This window comes from Gymnodraco acuticeps, unplaced genomic scaffold, assembly GCF_902827175.1.
Source record: "Gymnodraco acuticeps unplaced genomic scaffold, fGymAcu1.1, whole genome shotgun sequence".
In the NCBI taxonomy this organism is placed as follows: Eukaryota; Metazoa; Chordata; class Actinopteri; order Perciformes; family Bathydraconidae; genus Gymnodraco; species Gymnodraco acuticeps.
Window position 1 is genome coordinate 110228 of NW_022989958.1, and position 25789 is coordinate 136016.

Consider the following 25789-nt stretch of genomic DNA (forward strand, 5'->3'; position numbering starts at 1 on the left):
AATTCCAAGACAAAAACATGGAACATAATTAAACCAGAAAACACTGATAGCAATGTTTCAATCACAATGTAGCCAGGCCCTTAAACAAACCCATTTTTTACTCTAAAAAGGGAAAATGTTGTACTAAATTAACTCAATGCTCCTGTTGAAGAAGACTTCAAACAAGCAATTGAACTTGCTCTGCCCTCACTGTTTAACCTGAATCAATTCCTCAACATAGGGACAGGTGTATCATCTTCTTTATTGAAATGTCAACCTAGTAAACTTTGTTTGGATGTTAGACTTATGAGTCACATTCCTACATACAAATATATGTATGCAGTATCTAAATATGCATGAAGCCCATACAAATACGTGATTAATAAGTGATTAATAAAGAACAAAAGAAAATGGGTAATTTACATAATTTGCATTTATTCTAATGTTAATTCTTATAAAGAAGATGTAAATTCTAAAGTTACATACAAACACACTGCAGCAATACGTTGAGCATTAAACAAAATGTCATTTCAATAAGGTTCAAATCTTGAAAGATAGTCATCCAGAACTTCTACGCAACATCTAAATGACTACAAATACTCACAAGCAAGACTTTCCATCAAACAACGGAAGAGGATGGCGGTCATTTTAAGTAAGAACTCTGGCGTTAATTGAACAGGTGAGTTTACTTCCTGTTTACTGACAACCTGAAGCGTTCCTATTGGCTATTGCCACAAAGCAGAAACAAACAGAAAAAATAACAGCACCGCCTTCTGGTGAGAATATGAAAGAATCTCTGCCAGCACAGAGACCAAAAACTCATTAGGAAAATGTTTACTGAAGTAAAAAATCAAGTGAGGAGTAGGGTCATTTTATTATAGACTTCTATACAAACAGATTTCTTTTGTAACCAATGGAGTCGTTCCTGCTGGCCAATACAAATGATGCAGGTTTTAAGCCACTTCCTCATTTCCCCTTTTATGCTTGATTACATTATAAGTGACAAAATAAGAAATACTCTGTTTTGATATTATTTGTCTAAACACACATACGCCCTAGTTATTCGATAATGTTTCCTGATCATTCCAACCAGGACTGCCAAACAGCCGTGCCAAAACAAAATGTGGGACAGTGCCAATCACAGAAATGTGGGGTGTTATTTCGGGGCCAGGGGACAGCAGGATGAATGCCAAAGTGACTCCAGTCTAAAATGCAAATTACTTGTTGGCTGTTACCATGGTGTGACTTCAGTTTTGGAGCATCACCTGCAACCACCTCTCTGGAGGGCCACTGTTCTGAAGGGCTTAGCATCTTAAACCCTCTAATTAAAACTCCCTCCACCAGGCTACATTGCACCCTCCTCATCCAAAAAGCAGATTATTGAGATTTTAATGGAGGAAATTGTACGTCCCACACCATCTGTGACTCGGGACTGGAGACAGAAGGAGAGAATGGAGTGTGTTTTTTCATACATGCATGTGAATCTGTGCTCTCCACAGAGAGACACATGCAGACAAAGACTCATAGAGGGGACTGTACAAAATATTCAAAAGTAGGTTGAAATTAAAAAAAACATTTCCTTTGAATGTACATTTATTTGATGCTTACAAAAAGATCAACCACAAATGCACAGAGCGGGATTTATTTCATAGAACGTGTTATTTGGTTTGACTATTCAAGCTGGCACCTTGCAGCTAATGTTAGTGAGATATTTAAGGTGTGAAGATGAAGTACTGGCAAGTGTGAAAAATAACTACGGTGGCTTGACACACACTCTCAGCACATAATCAACCATTGTCGGATACAGTCGGGTACTTCACTGATTTGGTTTTAATATATTAAACAAATGTGTGTTATAATTGCAGACATGATTTAACCCCAAATATAATATATATTTTTAAGAACAAAGAGTACCAGAGTTGGAATAGATGCAGCAGGTTTTGATAGGATGTTCTTATCATGCCACATAAAGGCAGGTTATCATTCAGTAAATCTGACGATGAATTAAAAAAAAATCCCCAAATCTGGAAATTTATGTTGGACGGTGAACATTTGTAAACATGTATTTCTCATAGCCTTGTTGGATGTTCATTTATACAAATGAATGAACCTTTTCATTTTTTTGTTGCTATATTCAGAGCAGGGTTATGTTACAAATGTGTTTTTTTTTATCTGCAAAAAAATCAGCCTGCAAGCCAAAACACTGCGAGTGCTGCTACATTTATATTTATATATGCACACACAAATATTCAAGATGTCAACTTCTCTCCTGATTTATAGGATCAACATGATAAATACAATCTCTAATAGGCCTTATAAGTTCTTCAAACAGCACCAATACCTCATAACAACTGGTTGATGCTTCAAAAATCTAAGAACAACATGCATAAATTAAGAATATCTCATATACTTTCATCATTGGTTTTAACTTGTGTTTTATTTGTTGTATAAAACAAAGTTGAATAAAGCAAAGTGCACCAGAACAGTTCATCCACAACAATCGACTTAATATCTGACATCAATTTGCCAATAAAACGCCAATATTACTGACAAACACGTTTTCATTAGTCCTGTCATTGATCCCAATTAAGGCAAGACTCATCCATTTTAAAAAAGAATAAGAGAGAAACAGCTGCCACACCCACTGAGGGCCAAATAAATCACCATGATATCACATCACATGTCAACAGCACATTCTTATGTCGGCCTAGCTAGAGCAAAAAACAAACTTCTACATTTAATTCCTAGGTAATTATTTTTGTTATTCTGCTTTATTTAGTCGTAGAGGAATCTCTGAAATATGGCAAGGCCTGAGTGTAATGCGACATTATTACCACCAATATCTAACTCAATGGGCCTAATGGCTGCACATTCCACAACACGCCTACATACAGTGGGAATAACTCCAGCTTCCCACTTACACACATATAATTCGTTATTTACACCCTATTTCCAATACAAGTTTCACACAGGAAAACAACATTGATTATCATATTAAATTAATAAATAATGAGAAATGCAGATTGCATAGGTCCCTGTGCCTTACTTTGTGTTATTACGCTGTGGTTCGTTTTTAGTAAAGATTAAACCACCAAACAAACCACAAATTAATGTTGGCAAATGTGTGTGTGTGTGTGTGGGGGGGGGGGGGGGGGGGGGGGGGGGGGGGTGTGAGTGTGTGTCTGCCACAGCTATCCCCAGACAACGAACATTTAATTAGATTAAATAAGATTAATTGACTATTGTTCAACAGGAGGCAGCAACAATAGGCACGCCCCCCAACAATATCATTTCTAAATGTTTTTATTCAACATCTCTATCGTTATTAATTATGGAAAGGTTTATTTAAGTCCTCCTGCACCTGGTAAAACTGGCTCCGGAGGTGGATGTCATACGGGTCCGCGGAGGAGCCCTGGCCGACGGAGCAGTACCGGAGGCCGTAGTGGCAGCTCCGGTAGTCCCCGGGCTCCTCGTGTTTCAGGGAGAAGATCCCGTTGAAGTTCATAGGAGGGCTGAGTACCCCTGCATCGGGGGGGCTGTCCGGAGAGGGGCTGTCATACAGGGCAGGGCCGCAGAAAGAGCCGAAGGACCGGGGAGGCCTATCCGCCGAGCCGGAGCCCACCGCCTCAGGCCCGCGGGGGTGGTTATAGGACCCCGGGTACAAGGGGAAAGCCTCCCCGTCGGGCTCCGAGACGAAGCTGCGGGCGTTCAGCTGCAGGCAGCCGGCCACCAGGTTAGTGGTGGGCTGGGAGAGACCCTTGCACAGAGTCTGCACGAAGGTGAGTAGGTCCGGCCTTTTCCCAATGCTCAGAGTCTCACTCAGGGCCCAATGTAGTTCTTAGCAAGGCGGAGTGTATCTATTTTGGAGAGTTTCTGCGTGTTGGAGTAGCACGGAACTACTTTCCTCAGTATGTCCAGCTCGCTGTTCAGGCTGTGCATGCGGTTTCTTTCCCGCGTATTTGCTTCAATGCGCCGCAGTCGGACCCGGTCCATTCGTGCCTGGCTAAACTTTTTCTTATGAGACCCCCTTCTCCTCACACCTTGTTCCTGTTCGTCCTCCTCGCCACCGTGCCTCTCGTCCTCCTCTCCCCGGGACTCTAACGTGTCCTCCAGGGCTCTGCAGGGCTCTGCTTTAACACATTTGACATTTAATTGGTTGGTGGCCCAGCTGTTCCTGAAGGGGCTGCTGGTCTGGGTGGAGGGGGGCTCATCGAAAGTCAGCATGATCTCCTGCAGCACGTGAGTAAAATGTATATTACACATACAATTAAACTGTAGGCTACTGAATCCGGAAATATGAACATTTGCAGACATAATAAGCTTGCTAAACTGCATCATGTAGCCTATCTTGAAGAACTAACAAATAAACTACCATTATTCTTATTATATAAGCAATACAGGTTATTAGTTGTTACTGTTGAAGTAGAAATCAGAGAAACTGTTTCACCAGCTTGAATATAGAAACATGTCATAGCATATTACAATAACATACCATATTATTATCAACAAAAAACTGCAAAGATCCACGACAAGAAAACAGGTTAAAAAATAAGAATTGTCATGCAGCTATACCAAGCATAATGAGCCCCTGTCTTTTTAATAGTAGCCTATTATTTATCCTAATAAGGCAAGTCAACTTCCTGCAAAATAAACCTACTAAATCTTAAATGTATTGACTTCCTGTCCGAGGATATGGACGAGTTTCTCACCCAGCTTTGGTGTTAGATTCCAGAGAGCATCTTCCTGAAGCTTCCAGAAGCTTAGACAGGCTTTCAGCAGCAGATATCAGTCCTCCTCTCCTCTCCTCTCCCTCTCTTCTTCTTCTTCCAGCAGTAAAGACACTGATGCCATCTGCTGCTGACGTCACGGGCAGGTTAGCTCTCTCTCTCTCTCTCTATCTCCTCTATTCCTCTCTCTCCTCTCATCTCTCCTATCTCTCGATCTCTCTCTCTCTCTCTCTCTCTCTCTCTCTCTCTCTCTCTCTCTGTGTGACGCTATGTCTCTCACCCTCCTATGTTTGTATCTCTCTATCCCCAAAATGCCTCTCTCCCAGTGTTCCCAGTCTGACTGCAGTGCGGGGATTCGGTGCCAGTCTTACTCCCCAGGGACAGATTTGAGTTTCAAAATGAAAGTCTGAGCACACTGAGTCACATGATCTTGTGAAGTGATGATACTCGGGATCTGTTCACACTAGATTATTCTCATTTCATTAACTCACTGTGCTGTCAACATGCACACTCCGGCATTATTCAGGCACAGCAAGAGGGTTCCTCAAAAGAAAGAAGTCCAGACAGCCATATTATTGTCTAAAAGACTGTATTTCTATTATTATCTTTTTCACATTTGGACGTTATTCAGGAAAAAGACTAAGTCATTAAAGAAAGCACTCCAGACAGCCAAATTATTGTTAAATTGTTGATAAAACTGAATTTTAAATTATTATTTTTGTTTTTTCTGCAGCAATGGCACCCATCTAGTTCTTTCAATATGCTTGCATCACATGCAATGTCATAGTAAAGCACTTAGTGTAGCATTGTATTTTAATTTGAATTGTATTATCTGTCCACAAAACCAGCCTAACTTCTATTTGATACATACCTTCCACATCCATTCCTGATGTGCCCCCCCCCCCCCCATGAAGCCTCAGCTGGCGCGGGTCTTTCTGGTCCAGTACACACACCAACATCTGATGAGTCGAACTCTTCCATCTCAAACTAATTACTTCACGGCAGTAATTGCAAATGCAAATATGCAAATTCATATTAATTAATTACTCTGTTAATTAGCTATGTGGCCATTTGGGAACAATAAATCATTGTGCGGCAGATAGGAGACAAAGAGGAGGCATCGTCCCATTTTGACGTAAAAAATGTCGCATGCGCACATGCCGGCATATCCTAAAATAGCGGGTGGAAAAAAAGACCCCTGACTCGCTGTTAAAGAATGCTTGCAGTCCTGAGTGACTTCATTATCACATTCCCTGCTCCTAAACACAAAGTGATGGGATGCCAGTCTGTAAATGAGGATCGGAGCGTTCACACCCTGTGGCTGGAATTACACTTTCTGGTGTAAGTGGGGTGTTTTAGTGAAACTAAATGAAATGATAATTAAGTGAATCCTTCATTTCTGAAGCATCTGAGGCTCTAATATACTACTTTAATGTGAAATACAAGTTACAGCACGTGTGATTCAATTTCTAAGTATAAGACTTTTAAAATAAATGTGTAATTTGGAGCCTATATAGTGTTGTTTTCATAACCCTACGAAACGCTTGTACTTATTGATTGGCTGTGTAAAGCTATGAGCCACGATGGAGTCAGGGTAAGTCCTGCAATCTTATACCAGCTCCGAGGCCAATGTAATTGTGTAGATTTGAATCCCCCCCACTTAACACCAGCCATTTTAACGGGAGGCCCATTTGGAACTGAAGCTTTGGATAGATTCATGCTCTTCAGATACAAATGCAACAACCGCTCAACCAGCACCGACGACATGTTGACGATAATTAGTGTATAAAGAGCATTGCAATCACCTCTGACACACACACACACACACACACACACACACACACACACACACACACACACACACACACACACACACACACACACACACCACACACACACACACACACACACACACACACACACACACACACACACACACACACACACACACACACACACACACACTCCATCATTTAGCTTTTCTTTTTTTATGTCTTTGCATGAAGCACTATGTAGACTTCTCTGTTGTGTACTTAAGCCAAGTAATTAAACATGCTCTATCTCCACCTTCCAGCGGGATGATGATTCTTTTATTAAAAGTCGTGTTTTATAATGAAGCGGCTTAATGATCTGTGTCACACTGAGGAGCGTGTGTGTGGGGAGAGCTCAGCATGGCAGTGCCACAGCTTGCTTTTACAGTAATGGCTAACCCTATGCCAACATTGAGTGCCAATGCAGGAAGTATACTGCTTTAGTGAGTGTCACTGACGTCACGAGACAACCAGCCCCTTATTCTTTAGTGATCTTCAGGGGAGGCAAAGTAACATCTTCAAAAAAAAGGGAAGTCTGTCCACACAATTCAACATACACTAAATGGTTGACCGTGGTGTCGAATAAAGAGCTTTAAAATGCAAACCCACTGATATCATAATGCCTAACCAAATCCTGAATGCATCCTGAACCACATTTTAATCATCAAATCATTTTTCAAACAAACAGCCACACATGTAACGACCACATGGCGTCCACAGTGTTCTCCGAGTGGTGCTTTGTTGCGATTGGTTGGCCACTGGCACGATCGTCCTGAGCCACAGATGATCCAAAAGGCCCATCTGGCAGCCCGCTCAGGGTGCTGATTAGTCATGGACTGGGCCCCCTGCACTCTGCCCACTCCCCTACTGACTCCCTTGGGTGCCATGCCACCCACAAACAAGCTGTGCATATGGCCGCCTCCTCTCAGAAGCCTCCGGCCCCAGTGTGTAGCAGAGATGAAGTTCAGCAATTTCATGAAAAATGTGCGTTTTTTTATTCTGAGAAATTAAATGACAAGTGCATTGCAGACTTTTTTACGTTCAGGTGTGGCTTTTAATACTTGTGTAATTCAGCCAATTACACAAGACAGGAGCACCACAGAGGAGTAACACAGTAACACCTGTATCTATGTAAAATATATTACTGTGCAGCTTGGGACATTTCCCTATTCCTACAGTCTTATCTTAACGAGTCTTTTAAAGTAATCTTAACATACGAAGGTAGTTTATTTAATGACAGTTTGGGCTGATGAATACACTTTATATTTGTGTTGACATTAGTACAATTGCTTAGTTTTATCTCAGCACTTTGTTTTTGAGTTACAGACACTTTGTTTAGGATTTGAAAGGTTTTGTCGCCTCCTGGTGGTAGAAACAAATAGGACGGAGGTCGCACACAATGACTGCTTTCACATACATAAACACACACACACACACACTGGCTTCTCTTTTGTTCTGCTCATTTATTTATTTTCTTCTTCTTAGTACACACAGTTTAGCTATTAAAAGAGGAACCATTTGCATTTTAAAGGCAGCCTATCAGCTCAGAGGCCTGAACAGTCATACAAAGTGTTGCTGATAGCAGACCTAAAACTCCAATCTTTTCATATGCTTCAAACTCCAAAGTCTAAATGTTTGCATCAATCAATCCATTTTGCGAAGCTGTTTTATATCAGGAAGGTCAGAAATACTAGTGACAGTAAGCATACCTGCGTGACATCATAAAACCACAACGTTTGCATAATATTATAAATATACACGCCAAACAAATGCTCTTGTTAGGGCTGGGCAGAAAGGGTGTCATTGGGGCGGGAAAAAAGCAGTATGCAAATAACAAACACTGACAAGAGAAACAATGACACCTTTAAAAAAACATGACAAACTTGTGTGACTACTGAAGTACTAACATGAAGAGTATTGTTTCCTCCTCTGGCCACAGGCAGGCAGAAGCAGATAAAAGTGGAGCAGGAAGGCATCAACAAGTCAGCCAGGATGTAATATTTCCTTGTAGGGCTGAGAAGTCTGACCAACTCATTTGCATGTCCCTCCTTTGCTCCGGCATGTTTACCATGCGGGACAGGAGCTGAATGAGAGCTGCATTTCTCTGCCTGGGAGTTCAGCTCTGCATCTCCACAAAGCCTCCTCTCTGCTGGGAACAACTCCACTGCTGCTGCTGCTGCTGCTCGGGACTATGTGAAACCAGGAGATATACCTCCATTTCCACAGGTGTCCATGCTTCTCTGGTGTGTTTTTGTGCACCTTCTGCTTATTATTTGAGGAGCTGTTGATACTTCCATGGCGTCTGAAGGAGCTCTGGCCAAGAGGAGCAACCTGGCTGCTTCCAGAGTCCACTGGAGCAACATTGACCTCCCTGAGTTCACCCCGGACCAGGACCAGGACCATCACGGTACGGACGCCATACAAATATTCTTTGTGAGCCAACAAAACCAGGTCGCAGGTTTAACCTTATTTACAACAAATAAAGTAAAGTTAACCTAAAAGAAAAGTTAGTTTTAATCATTTTCAAAATTGTGCTTTTATACATATTTTTTTGAATTGAACCCATGAAACTCTGAACTTTGTTTGAGTTAACAACAGTGAACATCAGGTTTTCTATTATTGTTGCACAGTGACACAATGTGTTGAGTGTGCAATATGGATAATACTGGGATGGATTCCAAAATTAAGACAGAGACATAGAAAATGGATAATTTAGAGAAAATTGGGTAAGACATCAAAAGCTCGAGCTGATTATATATATGGTTCTCTGAAATCCAGTGATTTTAATAAAAGCATTAAATGAAGAATTATGGCAAGGATCTAGAAATTGACCAAAATGAGCTCCAGTTAATAATCATATATTGAATTGATGCACTACTTTAACAACACTCATAGCCATGTCACATAAAGGACAACCACTATAGACTCCTTTTATCAGTAAATAGTTATTTACAGACTTTCAATTGTTTTACTTATTTACCAATGTACTGCCTGAGCAGCTCTGAGGCTATCCGTACAACTAGGGCTGCTCAATTAATCGTATTTTAATTACGATTATGGCTTGCAACGATTACGAAAACAACGTAATCGAAATAAAACGATTTTTAAAAATTATTATTATTTATTTATTGGTTTTTCAGTTGAATTATACTTAAAGTTCAGGGTAATCAAAAAACATACTGTTCACATTTTCTTTCTCCAATAAATGGATGTTTTCAAAGTCAATGAATAATCGCATTTAATAATTGCAATTACAATTATTGACCCAAATAATCGAGATTATGATTTTTGCCATAATCGAGCAGCCCTACGTACAACATGAGAGTCTGTGGGATGAGATATTGTTGTTCAGTAGCCGCTCTCACTGCAGACTTCCTACTTCTGGCTCTTTATGTGTTTGCTATCAGTGGTTACTTCACTGGCATTATTATAATGTGTTGCATCATGTCAACCGCAGGAAATTCGAGCCAGGACAGTGTCAGGAAATGGCTCACCACCACAGAGTGAGTATTAACATGGGACTATAGGCTGTAGTAATGTTCATTCTCCAATTGAATCATCTCTTCTGAACTGTGGAATACGCTTTTCCATTGGTTGCTTCTTCAGTTTCTGCTATGTGCTGTATTTGAAATATATACATATTTGGGTGGTACATTCCAGGAGCCAAATCATATGTTTATAAAGTACACTGCACACAATTATCATAATGTATTGCCCTCATAACGTGTGCGTATGTGTGTGTGATCTCAAGTGGTGGAAAGTAACAACGTTTAACTTAAGTACCAAACTTAAGTGCCATTTTGACACCTGTGTACTTCACTTGAGTATTTCAATTGTTTGCTACTTTATACCTCTGCTCCACACCATTTTAGAGGCAATTCTTTTTACTCTTCCACATTTATTTACCACTCCTAGTTACTAGTTACATTTGATATGATTATATGACATAATATCATATACTGTAAGAGTACTGTAATTCAATCGAAATACAAACCAGTATTTTAAAAAGTATATACAATTGGCTCCACAGTGTCAAACTGCAACAGTAAAATGCTCTTACATGTATTTGTTGGTGATAAAAACAGGATTATATCATATTTTATGATAATTGAATACTGTGAAAAGAGCCAGTCTTCATAGTGAGCAACTTTACTTTTCATACTTTGAAAACATTTAGCTTATAATACTTCTGTATATTTACTTAACCCTCCTATTGTCTTCGTTTCCCCCATTACTTTGGTGTTCGCGGTCAAATTTGACCGGTCCTGTTTTAACTGCTATTACATTAACACAAAAACCATTAATCATCACCAAATGTAATTTAACACCCTTTCAAACTGTACATATTGTATCAGACTACTGGTACACATGAAACACTGCAGTAAATATACAAAGAACAGACACTGAACATGTATTGCGTGTGCCAGGTGTGATCCATGTGGGGGGATGGGCACATAAGAGGGGGGGAACACATCTAGAGTGTGTGTGTGTGTGTGTGTGTGTGTGTGTGTGTGTGTGTGTGTGTGTGTGTGTGTGTGTGTGTGTGTGTGTGTGTGTGTGTTTTGTCTGATCCGGATGGTTACTAATTCCTTTTCTTTTTGACCGGGAACACCATGGGTGTTACAAAGTTGACTAAATCATCCAAAATGCAATGAAAGTGGTGATCAGCAATTGTATATGTTCTAATGTCTACTGTGAAGGATATCATAAAGCCTTCATGCAATCGAATGTAAAACAAAAAAGTTATGATGAAAGTAGTAAATCAGTCAGATTTGACCCGAAGGCAACAGGAGGTGTAACATTTTGAATTCAGGACTTTTACTTGTATTTCAAGGAGTGTTTTAAGACCATAGTATTTCTACCTTTACTTGAGTAATCTGAGTGCTTCTTCCAACCCCGTGCTTTCTCAAACCTTGTCCCTCCTTCTAATAAAACGTGACCTGTGTTTGCAGGGAAGATGCAAAGCATGAGCCACTGCAGGAAGCTGCAGGTAAGACCAATGGAAATCCCTTTCTGCTTTCACAACAGGGAGGCGTCTGTCATCTTTATTCTGTGTCAACTTTATATCGTCTTCTTCCCTGTGTGATTCAGCGGCACATGATGGTGAGTACATGTTTGCTTGGTTCGGATCACTTCTGTAGTAGTTTTAGTGAGTGCAGTGTGATGAGGTTAATCTTTAAGTGATGACTGGCTGGCTAAAAGTGGTATTATGTCACACGAGGCATTAGCGGGTGTGAGACAACGCAGACGAACAGTAGCTGACGTGCGGTATACAGCAGCTGTGCAGCAACAGATACATAACACTGGTTAATAGGATAAGTTCCTGCTGCTTGAGTGTTAGAAATTATAATAGTTCTCCTTTTTAATCACATTTGTAATGCTCTTTTAAAAATGGTATTGTGTTAATACCCTCCTATCAGTTACTTTATTTGGTAAGGAGTGTCTTACACTTCTCCTTTCCATAATGGTCCATTTAAAATGTTCTTAATAATGACAATTCTGTGGTTGTGAAATCAAAGGCCTCACTTTAATGAATGTACACAGTGTGGATTACCTAACTACACTCCCTCCCCACCGGCCCCGAGGCCAGCCCATTCAAACAGCATGCAAATGGTGGTTGAGAAAACCATGGGAACGGCATATTGCTCCTCATGCGCCTGCTGCCCCCCCCCCCCCCCCCTCTCTCTCTCCGTCACCTTCAAGAAAAGCAGCGCTGCCTTGCTGTTGTTACTCAGGAGAACTCTGTCCACTGTATTGGGGCTCTTGGAGGTCTCAAAAGCTCTGGGATTGGGATGTTAAAGATCCCATGTCATGGCCATTTCTACTGATCATATTTCCATTGTTGAGGTCTACTAAAATAGATTTAAATTGTTCTCATAACTCACATCTGTATAGTATGTGTCCTTACAGCTCTGTCCTAGTACGCTTGTATTGGAGCTCCTGCCCCCCCCCCCCCCCCCCCTCCCTGTAAGCCCAGTGTGCTCTGATTGGTCAGGACGTTCGGTCGGTGATACAGCGAGAACAAGCGAAACTCATCCTGAGCACACACAAACACTCACAGCCGGAAAAAAACAATAAGTGTGGCTTGATATTGAGTAAGAAAAAGGTTTATAACGCTGTGAGAATGGGTCTGCGGAGAGCATTTCTCCGCCATCCCAACTCGTCTATTACCAGCGTTCAGGGAGCTCTATGCAAGTCAATGCGACTCCCTGTTAGTTAGCCAAGGGGTCCTGGTGTGTGAGGTGCTCCGCGGATTGGTCCATTTGGGCCAATCCGGTTATTTGTTGTTGATTTGGGTATTCACACGTCACAGAACCCAGGAAGTAAACAATGGAAAATGAGAAATCTCCAACGAGGCGTTCTGGGGCAGCACAGACGGGTATTTTCTGTGTTAGAGTTTTACTCGCTACAGGGTGTACTTTGAGGGTTTGTGACTCTGCAGACCGTTTACATGCAGAAAAAGCTTCATAACACAAGGGGACGGGTAATAACCGGAAAAGCATGACATGGGACCTTTAATTTAATCAGATCAACAGATATTTGATCATTAGTCAAAGTGGTTTCACTCAAAGCCACACACTAACCTCACGGTGGCAGTAGAGGCTCCAACAGAAATCCTTTTTGGACTGCTAAGAGCATAAATATAGTACTTTTTTAGCTGAAAAGCAGAAAACTGGGACCCAAACATTTTTTTCTCTCTACCCTTTCTGATAAATATTTGCTTTATGTCGAGGATTCCTTCCTTTGTTTTGTTCAAGCAGACTTTTAAACAGATGAGATTTCTAAAGTGTTGTCTTCTTTTATGTATTGGTTTCAGTTGTGATGGTTTGTTTGGCTTCTGATGATCTTATGTGACTCTTGGTTAATTAAAACTAAATATTTCCAGAGAATTAACAAAGAAAATAGCGCTCTACAATAGTCAAAACTCAGGTGAAATGATAAACAAACTAACATCGTCGTTCTTTAATATTATTTAACGGTTAAAAACTCTGCAGCTTCTTCCACCCGTATCTGCGTCTCTTAAAGGCTGGTGCCGTGGGAATTGTAGTCTTTCATGATCCCTTGACTACAGAGGTCATAAATAGATGACACTAATATTTGAACAAAAACGCCGTCTTTAAGACTATTGTTTATGTCAATGCATAGCAACTAAAAAGATATATCCAGTCCTAAGCAGAGGGATTATTCTCCTCATTTGTCGAGCCCATGCTGCTGAACCACAACAGAAGTTTTTCTTCCGTCATATGTCCTGTTTCTCATGTCCTCTGTGTCCTCTCTCTCCGGCAGAGCCTCTGAAGAGGAGCGCCAGCAGTGACGATGACCTGGCCTTGGGGCTAGAAGGTAAACAGCCTCCCGCTCTGGACTTGTAAGGTGACATCTTCAGCAGGGAATCTTTATAGGCACACACACTCAGCCGTTTAGGAAAGCAAGCCAAAGATTTATTTATGTGTGGATCCAACACCAACACACACAGAGGATAGCCAGAATCTCCTGTGTATTTACACTGAGGATGGTACTGTGGGTACACACAGGTCCAGACCTTTAAATGGATTGAATATTTTTCCTGAACTGTATATTGGACATTTAAGGGCAGGGCACACTAACTTCATTTGAGAAGTAGTATGGTTCATTATCCTCTTAAAATATGAAGCTGCCGGCTACGAGATTAAAAACATTACATGGAGAGGCAGCGTTTAGCTATTATGCCCCGACAATCTGGAACAAACTACCCAAATCATGCACGTCTGCAGAAACTCGTACTATTTTTAAATCGAGACTGAAAACATACTGCATCTCTTTGCCGCTGCTTTTAATTGAGCTGCTCATATTCGCACTACAGTATGCCATTTAAACATGTATTGTATACCTGTTGTGTTTATTTTATTATCTTTGCTTTTTAATGCCGGTTGTAAAATGCCATTATATAATGTGTTTTTACTGTATTTATTCCTAAAAAGTACTCAAGCAAGCACTTTGAATTGTCGCGTGCTGAAAAGTGCTATATAAATAAACTTGCCTTGCCTTACATAAAACAAATGTCAATCACTTTCGAGATAATTGCTGATGCTTTTGCATGCATGGTGTATTGTAGCAGATGCAAGAAATGAGCTGGAGACGATACACGTATTTCAATTCAAATTATTAACACTAGAAGTACCTTTGCATCTGTGTCTGCACTTAAAAAACGTCAAAGCACACAATTTAAACCAGCTTTTTTCTGAGGACTGCATTCTTGTTTTTGATTTTATTTCACATCCCTCACTGAAAGTCCTGCAGGTTGTCAGTCAGAGTAGTTTTCTGACATGATGATGTGTGCATTAAAACAAAAGCTACGACACTGCAAAAAGAGACAGACTACTTGGTTCTTGACACCATGCCAGTGTCAAATGGATTCTGGGATAGAGAGGCGGAGGCAACTGCCAAAACCCAAACACCCAGTGGAGGAAAAGAGCAAAGATGGGGGGGGGGGAAGAAGAGAGAGAAACACTTTCCTAATATAGCTGAAGGAGCCCTGACACAGACCTGGACAGGATGTGCTGACTCTCAACCAGCTGAGAATCAAGGAGGCTGCCTTCTTGCTTTTACTGATGTTCCCTCTCTGTCATGTCCGGCCTCATGTGCCCCGTCTGTCCGGATGACATGACTTCTCTCTCCTGCAGCGTCTCTATATGGTAGCCGGGGGGCGAGGACGGTCCAGGAGTTTCTGTGGTAAGGACCCCTCTCTTCTTCATGTTGTTCTCATCTCCTGTCAGAAGTGCGTGCAGAGGGAGGCTGATCTCTATCACACTGCTGGAATCCATGCTAACACTGTTTGAAATGTAATCTATATTTACTTCTTTATTGTTGGTGAAAACACAGAGCTTCTTGGTTGATTTATATTCGAACAAAATAACTTTCTAAGTGACCAGCGCTGCAGCATTAGCTCATGTAAGCACATTCCCCATCTGTTCCCTCTTCTAAATACCACTGAAAGCTATCTGCGACACTTCCTACGAAGCCCAGCTCTATCACCCTATATATAACATTCCTTCATAACACAATAAAACGGTTAACACGCTGTAAAATCAAATACAAGTTTTGCTTATAGGGTCATGTTCAGTGTTTTGCGTAAAAGGCTAAAGCTAAATTGTTCATTTTTGGTTAAGTTTTTACTTCGACTATTGTAAAATGCTTTCAATGTTATTGATACGTTTTAAAGTTTACGTTTCTACTGTCCAGGGATTAAAAGGGTTGACAGGATGGAACATATTAAACACATTATGAAGATAAACACTTTACATAACTTCACTTAAAGCAGACAGGGCGCTTCATAAAAGCATTACATATAATCTGCACCATTATTGGTACACATCTGATAACCTTGTGCAAATAGGGAGAACACTTCAATAGCTGTTCCTGTAATGACTTAAAGATATGCGCTTTGTTTCGAGGAAGAGCTGTTTTTATAATCTATCTGATTACATAACTTTTTAGAATAAATAAATGCTCTTTGTTTGATTTGAACTCTTTGACTGACAGTTGTTGGTTCAGGCCGTGACAGCAGCTTCTGGAGCTGAACAGAAAGTTCGACAGATACCTACAAGTCATATTTACCAGGCAAATAAGCTGCACTGCCCACACAGGTTTGCATAGAAAGCAAACGCATCCGAGGAAAGTTATTACAATGCCTGACAGCTGAGCAGAAAATATGAATCAGCTGGAAGAGGGCAGAAGTATAAAAGATCAAGCAAAACATGTCACACAGGGTTATGATCGACACAGACCTGCAGCACAATGTGAGTACACACAGCTGATAGCCACTGCATGGCTGCTTTCTATTCTGTGATGTTTGGAAGAGCAGTATTCATTCAGACCTTACAAATTTGACCCACAGGGTGTTGATGGGAGGCTGCATTTTATTTTGAACTTTCCTATTATTAGCTATCATTTATCAGGCCAAGAAGCTACTACTTATGTTTACCTTGTGTTTGATATAAGCGGGGTTTTGTTACATGTGACACAGTTATAGTAAAACAAGAGGATTATAAATAATCTTACAGTATGATCTTATGAATGATTCCAGTGTCAAATGACAATGAGTGGTCGTAATGAGAAAACAAAAAAAAGCCATTAACGAATTGAACAACGACTTCTGTATATGCTATAATTGTAGACAAATCTCACGCAAAGTGCAAAACCAACAATGAATTAGTCCGTCTCTCAGTAGTTCTGAAAGTAAGTAATATCACAAATATTACATTTCAGCTGGTCGATAGTTTGACTGATCAATCATTACACAATAAGAGATGAATTCTGTATTCCCTCGACAGGGTATACAGTATATATAAATATTACATTTGTATGAAGAGCTAATTCATATTTTACAATTTGAAATATGGTGAAACCTTTCTTTGTTTTGTACTTCCTCAGGAGGAGCCGGTCAAGTCCTTTCCTCAGCCGGTGGAACAGCATCAACTCAACAATCTCAGCTCACTCCGGAGCACTCAGGTTGGTTGGTTGGTCACACACACACACACACACACACACACACACACACACACACACACACACACACACACACACACACACACACACACACACACACACACACACACACACACACACACTTTCAGCATCATTGGACAATCTGGCATGATGCAGAAAAAGGAGTCATTAGAGGCTTTGGTTATTTCCATATCTGGATCATTGCTGGTTATACAGCATGGATTTCTGTCAGGGCGAGATGCTAGGGGGGGGGGGGCGAGTCATGCATTTACCTTATATCCTGATTTCTGACACACATTCTGTCCTGATCATGGCTCCTTCTCCCTGTGGTCAGTGTGATGGACATCCTGAACCTGTGGAACGACGACCCGGAGGAGGTTCTGCTGGAGATGGGCTTTGGCTGCGACGAGCCTGACCTCTCCGGACGCATCCCGGCTCGATTCATCAACTACCAGTCTCAGGCCAAAGGGATAAACCTGCAGGTGTTTCTGGAGGCCCAGCAGAACCGGCTGGACCTGGAGAACCCAGACGTCAGCAGTAAGTCTGGATTTCAGCACCATGACCACCGGTACATGAATGTGAAGAATCATTCCTAACAAGTGATAACAAGATTTCCCTGTCTTCTCCCTCCAGATCGCTTCAGACAGCTCGAGGTTCTCCAGCAGGTGACCACAGCGTTCTCCTCCCTGGTGGGGCCTTCCTCCCCCCTCAGAGAACCCCTGGGGAAAGCTCTGACTCCTGAGGCCCGGGAGAAGAGGCGGCACGTGGGCATGCTGTTCAGGCGAGCATCAAAGAAGTCACTCAGCCAAATCCACAACCAGAAGTCTCAGGACCTAACCACACCGGCTGCTGATCCACCTGAAGCTATGCAACCTCCATCCAGCCTTGGAGACAAGAAATCTGTCTTAAAAAGAGCCAAACCTGGACTCCTGGAGACCGTGTTTCTGAGTCCTCTGGCAGAGGAACAAGGACCCGGTCCGGACCCAAATATGGCTGCTTTCACAGTCCAGGGGGGAACCCTCAGACACGGGCCCCTGACAGAAGGTCAACCCAGACCCCCAGCCAAAGTTTTACTGAGGAAGAGGAGCACAGGACCGGCCAGGGAATCATTTGAAATGGAAGAGGCAAGTTGAACTGCAACAGATCTCAAAGTGTATCAATTTCAACACCAGCAGGTCGTTTGTAGGTTTGCCTGTTGGATGTGAAGAGTTTCTTATTTTCTGACTACCCCGATTTTTTCTTTTACAATGATACATTTTGATTGACTTACAAAAGCTCATATTTACCCTATTTAAAAACGATATCTCAATCCATCTCCTTTTATGTATTTGCCTTCAACCTTCAAAGCATGATTTAAATGCTGATGGTTGGAAAAATCAGTATCTGTGTTTTTAACTCAATATTAAACATGTTAGCTGTATGTTAATGCAGTTACTAGGAGATATGATTGAAATGAGATTGGTCAAATATGAGCAGCACCTCCTAATAAAATGCAATCAAGTAGAACAAAGTCATTAACTCGTACCCTTAATATAGACAGTGTTGAATATGCATTTAATAACTCATACTCCCACACACATCTCTGTTGTTGTTAATATTGTCCTTTTTTATATATATCATTCCAGATCCACAGTTTTGATGAAAGTAGTGTGACAGGGAGCTGCACAGGAGGAGCAGAACATTTAGGTGGGTCTCTAAACCTATCATTATTTATGAAAGTATTCACAAGTCTCTATCTCTTGCTTGCTAGCTCGCTTTCTCTATATTACCACTTCTGGAACACAAGCAAAGTAGTTCCTTAACAAAACTTTATCACACCTGAACGACACTTTTATAGCACAGACCGCTTATTCGAAGAGTGTTTGTTTTACATGATAGAACTATCAACGGGAACATAAATATGTAAATCACCGGTATACAGTTTCAGCATCATTGGACAATCTCGCATGATGCAAACAAATGCAAAGGCATTAGAGGCTTTGGTCATTTCCATATGGGCATCATTGCTGGTTAGACTGCATGGTTTTCTGTCAGGCCAAAACATAGTGACCTCTCTATGTAACACTCGCACTCCAACACATTGTACGTGATAGGCTATGGGGCGGGACATCTCTAAGCGGTTGACCAATCAGAACAGAGCCGGCCAGCTAACCAATCAGAGCAGACTGGTTTCAGACAGAGGGTGAAAAGAGGTGCTGCAACACGTATGAGAAAAATAAAGAGCTTTTTGAACATTAAAGCATGGAGACATGTCCCAGTAGAGACACTACATACTGATATACACCTGAACATCAGCAGAAGAGGACTCTTTAAAGTAGAGACACTACATACTGATATACACCTGAACATCAGCAGGAGAGGACTCTTTAAAGTAGAGACACTACATACTGATATACACCTGAACTTCAGCAGGAGAGGACTCTTTAAAGTAGAGACACTACATACTGATATACACATGAACATCAGCAGGAGAGGACTCTTTAAAGTAGAGACACTACATACTGATATACACCTGAACATCAGCAGGAGAGGACTCTTTAAAGTACAGACACTACATACTGATATACACCTGAACATCAACAGGAGAGGACTCTTTAAAGTAGAGACACTACATACTGATATACACCTGAACATCAGCAGGAGAGGACTCTTTAAAGTAGAGACACTACATACTGATATACACCTGAACATCAGCAGGAGAGGACTCTTTAAAGTAGAGACACTACATACTGATATACACCTGAACATCAGCAGGAGAGGACTCTTTAAAGTAGAAACACTACATACTGATATACACCTGAACATCAACAGGAGAGGACTCTTTAAAGTAGAGACACTACATACTGATATACACCTGAACACCAGCAGGAGAGGACTCTTTAAAGTAGAGACACTACATACTGATATACACCTGAACATCAGCAGGAGAGGACTCTTTAAAGTAGAGACACTACATACTGATATACACCTGAACATTTGTATAATAGGACCCCTTTAAGTTATGAATATAACACACTGTCCCTCTTTCTGATTGCTTTCCCTTTCCTCCCCTGTGTGTGTGAGCAGCGCAGAGTTTCATGCGGTCCACCAGCTGCCAGTCAGACAGCAGTGGGTTTTTAGAGGAGCCCATCATCCCCCCCCTCAGTCAGCAGGCAGCACCGGGACAAGATCTCCTCAAGGTCTCCTAATAATGCACTCCTCTCACAATAAAATGCAATGCTAATTCTGCTGTACCCTTTTAAAATCACTCACTCTGACAATGTGCTTTAATGTGATGTACTGCATGTCTCCGGTTGTTTGACTGTCTGTAATGTGTGTTTGGTCGCAGGCTTTGTCAGGCTTGCTGGGAGGAAGCACCGACAGCCAGATCAGTGAGAATCCAGACTCCACCTCTCCAACTTCCCCTCATACCGCTTCATCTCTGCCACTCTCGTCATCTCCAACCTCTTCTGGTGCGGACAAGTCTCTCCTTTCACCAGAGCCTTCGTTAGTTTTCCCCCATTCCCCATCTCCCGTTTTATCGCGTCTCCTGGAATCCAACCTGCAGAGTTTACAGACCCCACGTGATCAGGATCAGTCTGCTTCGCTGCCTGCCTCTTTAACTCCAGATTCAGAGGAGATTAAAACTGAGGACCAGGATGCTCCACACCCCCACCTCTCTGGTCCATCCCATGACTCTGAGAGCACAACGTGCCTGAGTGACCCTCCTCCTCCTGCCTCATCTCCCTCTCCAAATTTGGCTTGTTTGTTTTCTGCGCCGATTGCCACGCAGTCTGACTCCTCCTCTGGGAACAGAGAGTCAAAACGGGCTGAGTTGGCTTCACGTGGGAATTCCCTCTCTGATTCCTCACCATCCTCACATCCCTTTTCAACTCCTGATCGTAGTTGTCCACCCTCTCCTGAATTTCAACCGGAAGTAAAGTCCCTTTCCTCAGACGAAATAAGCCTCTCTTATCCACTAAAGGAAGAGGACACCATCAATCCCTCAGCTCCTGTCCTGGACTCCTCTGAGTCTGAGGAGGTTTGTCCCACACCGCCTTCTCCTAAACCTTCCAGTCCGGTTTGTCAATTCTCATCACAATGCCAGGATGGTGAGGTAGATCGAGCTGTTGAAAGAATTCCAGGCCTTTCAGAGCACTCCCAACAGGTCAAAGCAAGTCATGATGATAACTTACATCCAGCCCCTCCTGTCCAAGATGTCTTCCAGAGGAATCACCTCCCGTTAGGCTTTGAGGATACCCATCGGACGGGGGGGCAGGGAGGGGAGGAGGGCGCTGACACTGTGCAGACTCCAGAGGTTTACATCCCAGACAGCTCTGCAGGCCTGTCAGCAAGTTCAAGATTAGTCTGTGAGGAAGTATGTAACCAAACAGAAATAGATCCGCAGCTCCAGTCATGGAGTTTGCAAGAGGAGCTTTCAGCTGGAAGCAAACCGGAAGAGAGTCAAAGGGGATCAGACAGAGAATCACTCACTTCAGTTTTACGTGATGATGTGCCAGAAGCGCACAGCAGACCTGAAGTGGAACCAAAGGGTCTGATAAAGGTCCAGAGCTTGGACCTGGTGTTTCAAACCTCAGTGGACGGCTCTGGAAGTGAAAGTGAAGATATGGAGGCGTTTCTTGAGCGGCTTGATAATGAAGGGCGAGTCTATTGGGCGGAACCGATCCAGGTTTCCAATCCGACTCCTGAAGCAGGCAGCTTTGAAACCCCTGACGAATCTCCTGGGAATACAAATGCAGCTTTTTCATCCACAGGCAGAGACATGACTTCATCTGTGACATCCTCAACAACAATGGACACGAACCAGACGTCACCAAATGCAACTTCCTCCTCAGGTTCACCCTCCTCTTTGACGCGACCATTAGCATCCCCCGTCGCATCTTCAAACCTGAAACCGTCAAGTCGCTCCGTCTCTATCCAGATGTCCTCATCTCCTTCCTCTCATATTGTCCACAGGACGGATGTTCCCTTCACGACTCACTCCAAACGCTCCCCTCTCCCTAGTGTCCTCCCTTTGGACACCTCCAGTCCTTTCCGCGCTGTCCAATCATGGACAGACCTGCACATCCAACGACACACCCTCACCCAGAAGTTATCACACGGGGGGGTTCATTCTGCCCCATATGAAGTGACCGTATCCACTGGAATGATACCAAACCCTACACCGAACTTCTCCTCGTCTCCATATTTGCCTAAAGAATGGGAGTCACATGACTATCTCCCTATGTTGGTGTCTGTGGATAAAGGGCTGTGGACCGATGAGGAGGAGGAGGTGGACAGGAATGGAGGGGAATATGAGGACAAGCTTTGGGAGAGTCCTCACACTGAGACCATCGCATGTTGCTCCTCCTGCGACCAGCAGTGTACCTGCAGGCACGGAGAGCAACGGGGGGATATTCCTGTGAGTAACACAATCACCATCATTTCTCCTTTCTCATCGTACTTTTTCTCCTCCGATTTATATTTTATGTTAGCTTTCCGTGTCCTTGGTCAGTTCAACTGTTTGAGCAGTGAGCTGTCCATCTTCCAATGAGTCACGACGTTTCCACTTTGATATAAATAGTATATTTGTTGTTGTGTTACCATAGTGCTTGAGATGGAGGCCCATTCATAGCCAGGACCTTATTAACATATCAATGCCTCATTTGCATGTGGAGTTTGAGGAGATGTTGACGTGGTGTGTGTGTGTTGCAGGTACATGAGGTGATACACAAAAGCTGAAATCTTCCTTACTTCTAAGCCTTAAATGTTTTTATCGTGTGTTGTTGAGCTAACGGTGTGTAAATGCAATTATTATCTATCATTCTTGATTTTCCATTTATCACATTTTCTTGTTATGCTGACAGTACTCTCTGGATGAGTTGGAGGAGATGATGCTGTGTCTGCAGCAGTTTCGCTCCGTGCTCAGCAACATGGAAGAGCAGCTCTCTGAGGACCAGGCTGCCGTTTACAGTGCTCTCTCCGACCAGGACAGGTACACAAACAACCCGTTTGCACCCTGACATTTCGACTTTGTGTCAACATTAAGGTCACAATATGTGGCTTTAGTTAGTAGAGCAGGGGCCGGCAACCTTTTTGATATGAAGTGCCATTCAAAATGGTGTGTGTGTGTGTGTGTGTGTGTGTGTGTGTGTGTGTGTGTGTGTGTGTGTGTGTGTGTGTGTGTGTGTGTGTGTGTGTGTGTGTGTGTGTGTGTGTGACCTAGCATTACTATACTTGTGGGGACCTAAATCTGTTTACACAGTCACGTGTGGGGACACACCTCCCTTATGGGGACAAATTGGAGGTCCCCATGAGGGGAATCATTCATTAATTTTAGGGTGAAGACTTGGTTAGGTTAAGGGTTAGGCATGTGTTTGGTTATGGTTAAGGTTAGGATAAGTCTCCAGGAAATGCATGTAAGTCAATGTAATGTCCCCTGAAGTGATGTGTGTGTGTGTGTGTGTGTGTGTGTGTGTGTGTGTGTGTGGTGTGTGTGTGTGTGTGTGTGTGTGTGTGTGTGTGTGTGTGTGTGTGTGTGTGTGTGTGTGTGTGTGTGTGTGTGTGTGTGTGTGTGTGTGTGGTGTGTGTGTGTGTGTGTGTGTGTGTGTGTGTGTAGGGTGAAGGTTCAGGACATAGAGGAGCTGAGGCGGGCGGTGCAGCAGGAGGCGGAGGAGCTGGAGCTGCAGCTGAATGAACTCGCCCATCACTACGATGACAGCTTGAAAATGGTGAGACCCTCTTTCACACTAACACACTCACAGAAACCCACAGGACAACCAGCTTCCTGTCTTCCAAAACCTTTTATCCCGTGGCACCTGCTGCCTGTAGCCAATCAGGGAGGAGCTCTGGAATTGTTGCCACTTTAATCATTAATCAGTCCCTATTAGAGCTGATCAGTTGTTGCTTTGACAAAATACATGAATCAAATGTGCCCTCTGAAGAGGCCTTTTGAAAACATAACATATAATATTGTTAGTTTATTAAAAAGCTAACAACCTCCTTTTTGTAACTGAATAATATAAAAGCAGGAAAATTACCAACAAAGACATCTTAAAGGGGAAGTGCGCTGTTTCTTCTTAAAGGAACAGGCCGGTAGAGAATTAAAGTCACCCTACAGAAACATGCACTTCTGTACTATACGCCATGTTTTTCAACAGATGCACAGCAGTTATGCGCACCTACTCTCAGCATGTGTTTTTAAATAGATATTTGATATATTTTAAGTAGTATAAGCAAAGTGGTATTCCTTGTTTCTGATCAGAAGATGCACAGGCTGTTGGATGAGCAGTCTCTGCTCTGCTCTCAGCTCAGCGTCCTACCTGGAGCGGGACCCCCCTCCTCGAGCCCGCCTCCCCCCGGCAGGACGGTAGCCACTCAGTGCTGCATGCGGCTCGGGACCCCCCCCGCAGCGGAGGAGACCCTCAGACAGTCCCCCCCTGGATCAAAGTGCCTCTGTGAGGGCCTGGACATGAAGCTGGACATGATGGGCTTCCTGCAGAGAGTAAGACATCACGTTAATATGAAGGGAAACAAGTACAGAGAGGATGACGTGTCAAGGTTCATTGTAGTTTATAACAAGTACAGTCTTTGATACTTTTATATTATTTTGTAAACTCTTGTCATGTTTTTCAGTTGAAGGAGTCTCTGCGTCATTCTGTGAACACAGACTCCTTGGAGTAAAAGGTGAGGTTTTTTTATTAATCATTTAATCATAATTGAAATGTCTGCCTAAGACTGCATACATCTGATATAGAAATTCATTTATTAACAGAAAAACAATATTTGGGTCAAGAAGAAGGAAGATTATATCGCTTTCTTTTCTTTTTCAATATATCAAAAGTTTACTTATTTGATTAACATTGCAGCTGCATAGTCAATGAAGAACACAGAATAAGACAACACTTAATGAAGCCGATAAGGATTGACTCAATGCTATGGAACCCTAACCCTAGTTTAGACCACATAACTGCCAGTGTTACGAATAAATATTGCAATTTATACCCTAATAAAATGTCATTTTAGGTTTAATTTAAATTGTGCTTGTATATCATCCTGATGTGCAGGTGTCAGTGGTGCTGCCTGAGAACCAGGGGGGCCTGAAGTCTTCCATTCACTGAAGAATATTTTTTCAGATATACGACTTTTGTAATAATTGTTCATATTTGCCTCTAGAAACACTACGAGCTGCATGAGAAGCAAACGTTGTTGTTAAGGAAAAATGTGTAATAAAAGAAAAGCAATAACGGCATAGGATAGGCTGTTTAAACATAAAAACATGTTTTAAATATATATATTTATATAAATGTAAGTATTTAATACACATGAGGCCTCTGCTCAGAAAGCACAAAGCTTCGTATGAATAATACCACTACAATAAACCGTAGAACAGTGAGACATGTTTGTGCTCTTTCTTACGTGCATGTGCTTTTTGTATGTCTGTATTATTTCACATTGAGGTTGTTGTTGTGTTGTTTGTTGTGCTGGGGGGACGTTTGGAACAAAAGCTCCAGCGGTCTACAGCACACTTCAGCAGGATGTCTCAATTACCATCAAGACTTCAAAAGGGTTTGATTATGACAAGGGTCTTTTTGTAGGAAAGCGCTGATATAACTAAAAAGAACGAGCAACACTCCTCCCTGTTCCATACCCATTTACATGTCAATTCCTATTATTTTATGTATTTATTTGATATGTAAAAAGGGATATGTTCCTGAAACTAAACTCTGTATATCTTCTTTTTTAGTGATGTATTTCAATATCATCAAGCAGTCCAAAATTGTTAGCCTGCAATGTTTAATACCATCT

General features: G+C 42.2%; 2 protein-coding genes across 5 annotated transcripts; one reads left to right on the forward strand and one right to left on the reverse strand.

The window, feature by feature from the left end:
- Positions 1-1554: 1554 nt before the first annotated feature.
- neurod6a (neuronal differentiation 6a) lies at positions 1555-4812 on the reverse strand. The gene is given in 3 exon segments (XM_034210722.1): positions 1555-3810; positions 3813-4209; positions 4689-4812. Coding segments are annotated over 2 exon segments (897 nt in total). The 5' UTR covers positions 4204-4209; positions 4689-4812; the 3' UTR covers positions 1555-3304.
- Positions 4813-8466: 3654 nt separating this feature from the next.
- Positions 8467-25376, forward strand: itprid1 (ITPR interacting domain containing 1). Of its 4 annotated transcripts, none has more exons than XM_034210723.1 (16): positions 8467-8924; positions 9975-10020; positions 11470-11507; positions 13805-13858; positions 15178-15226; positions 16928-17005; positions 17337-17539; positions 17636-18126; positions 18628-18688; positions 20069-20181; positions 20331-22403; positions 22849-22976; positions 23601-23712; positions 24246-24485; positions 24617-24667; positions 25048-25376. In XM_034210723.1, exons 1-15 carry the CDS (start codon positions 8813-8815, stop codon positions 24662-24664), a joined length of 3846 nt encoding a protein of 1281 aa, XP_034066614.1. In that variant the 5' UTR covers positions 8467-8812; the 3' UTR covers positions 24665-24667; positions 25048-25376. The 4 variants fall into 4 exon arrangements, with proteins under 4 accessions (XP_034066614.1, XP_034066615.1, XP_034066616.1 ...); XM_034210724.1 differs by having other exon boundaries at positions 24291-24485; XM_034210725.1 differs by lacking the exons at positions 24617-24667; positions 25048-25376 and having other exon boundaries at positions 24257-24420.
- Positions 25377-25789: the final 413 nt, after the last annotated feature.

Coding starts and splice junctions, on each gene's coding strand:
- itprid1 (XM_034210723.1), top strand. CDS start 8,813: ATGGCGTCTGAAGGAGCTCTGGCCAAGAGGAGCAACCTGGCTGCTTCC. Junction 11,508..13,804: donor GCCACTGCAGGAAGCTGCAG/GTAAGACCAATG, acceptor TCTCTCCGGCAG/AGCCTCTGAAGAGGAGCGCC. Junction 13,859..15,177: donor CCTGGCCTTGGGGCTAGAAG/GTAAACAGCCTC, acceptor TCTCTCCTGCAG/CGTCTCTATATGGTAGCCGG.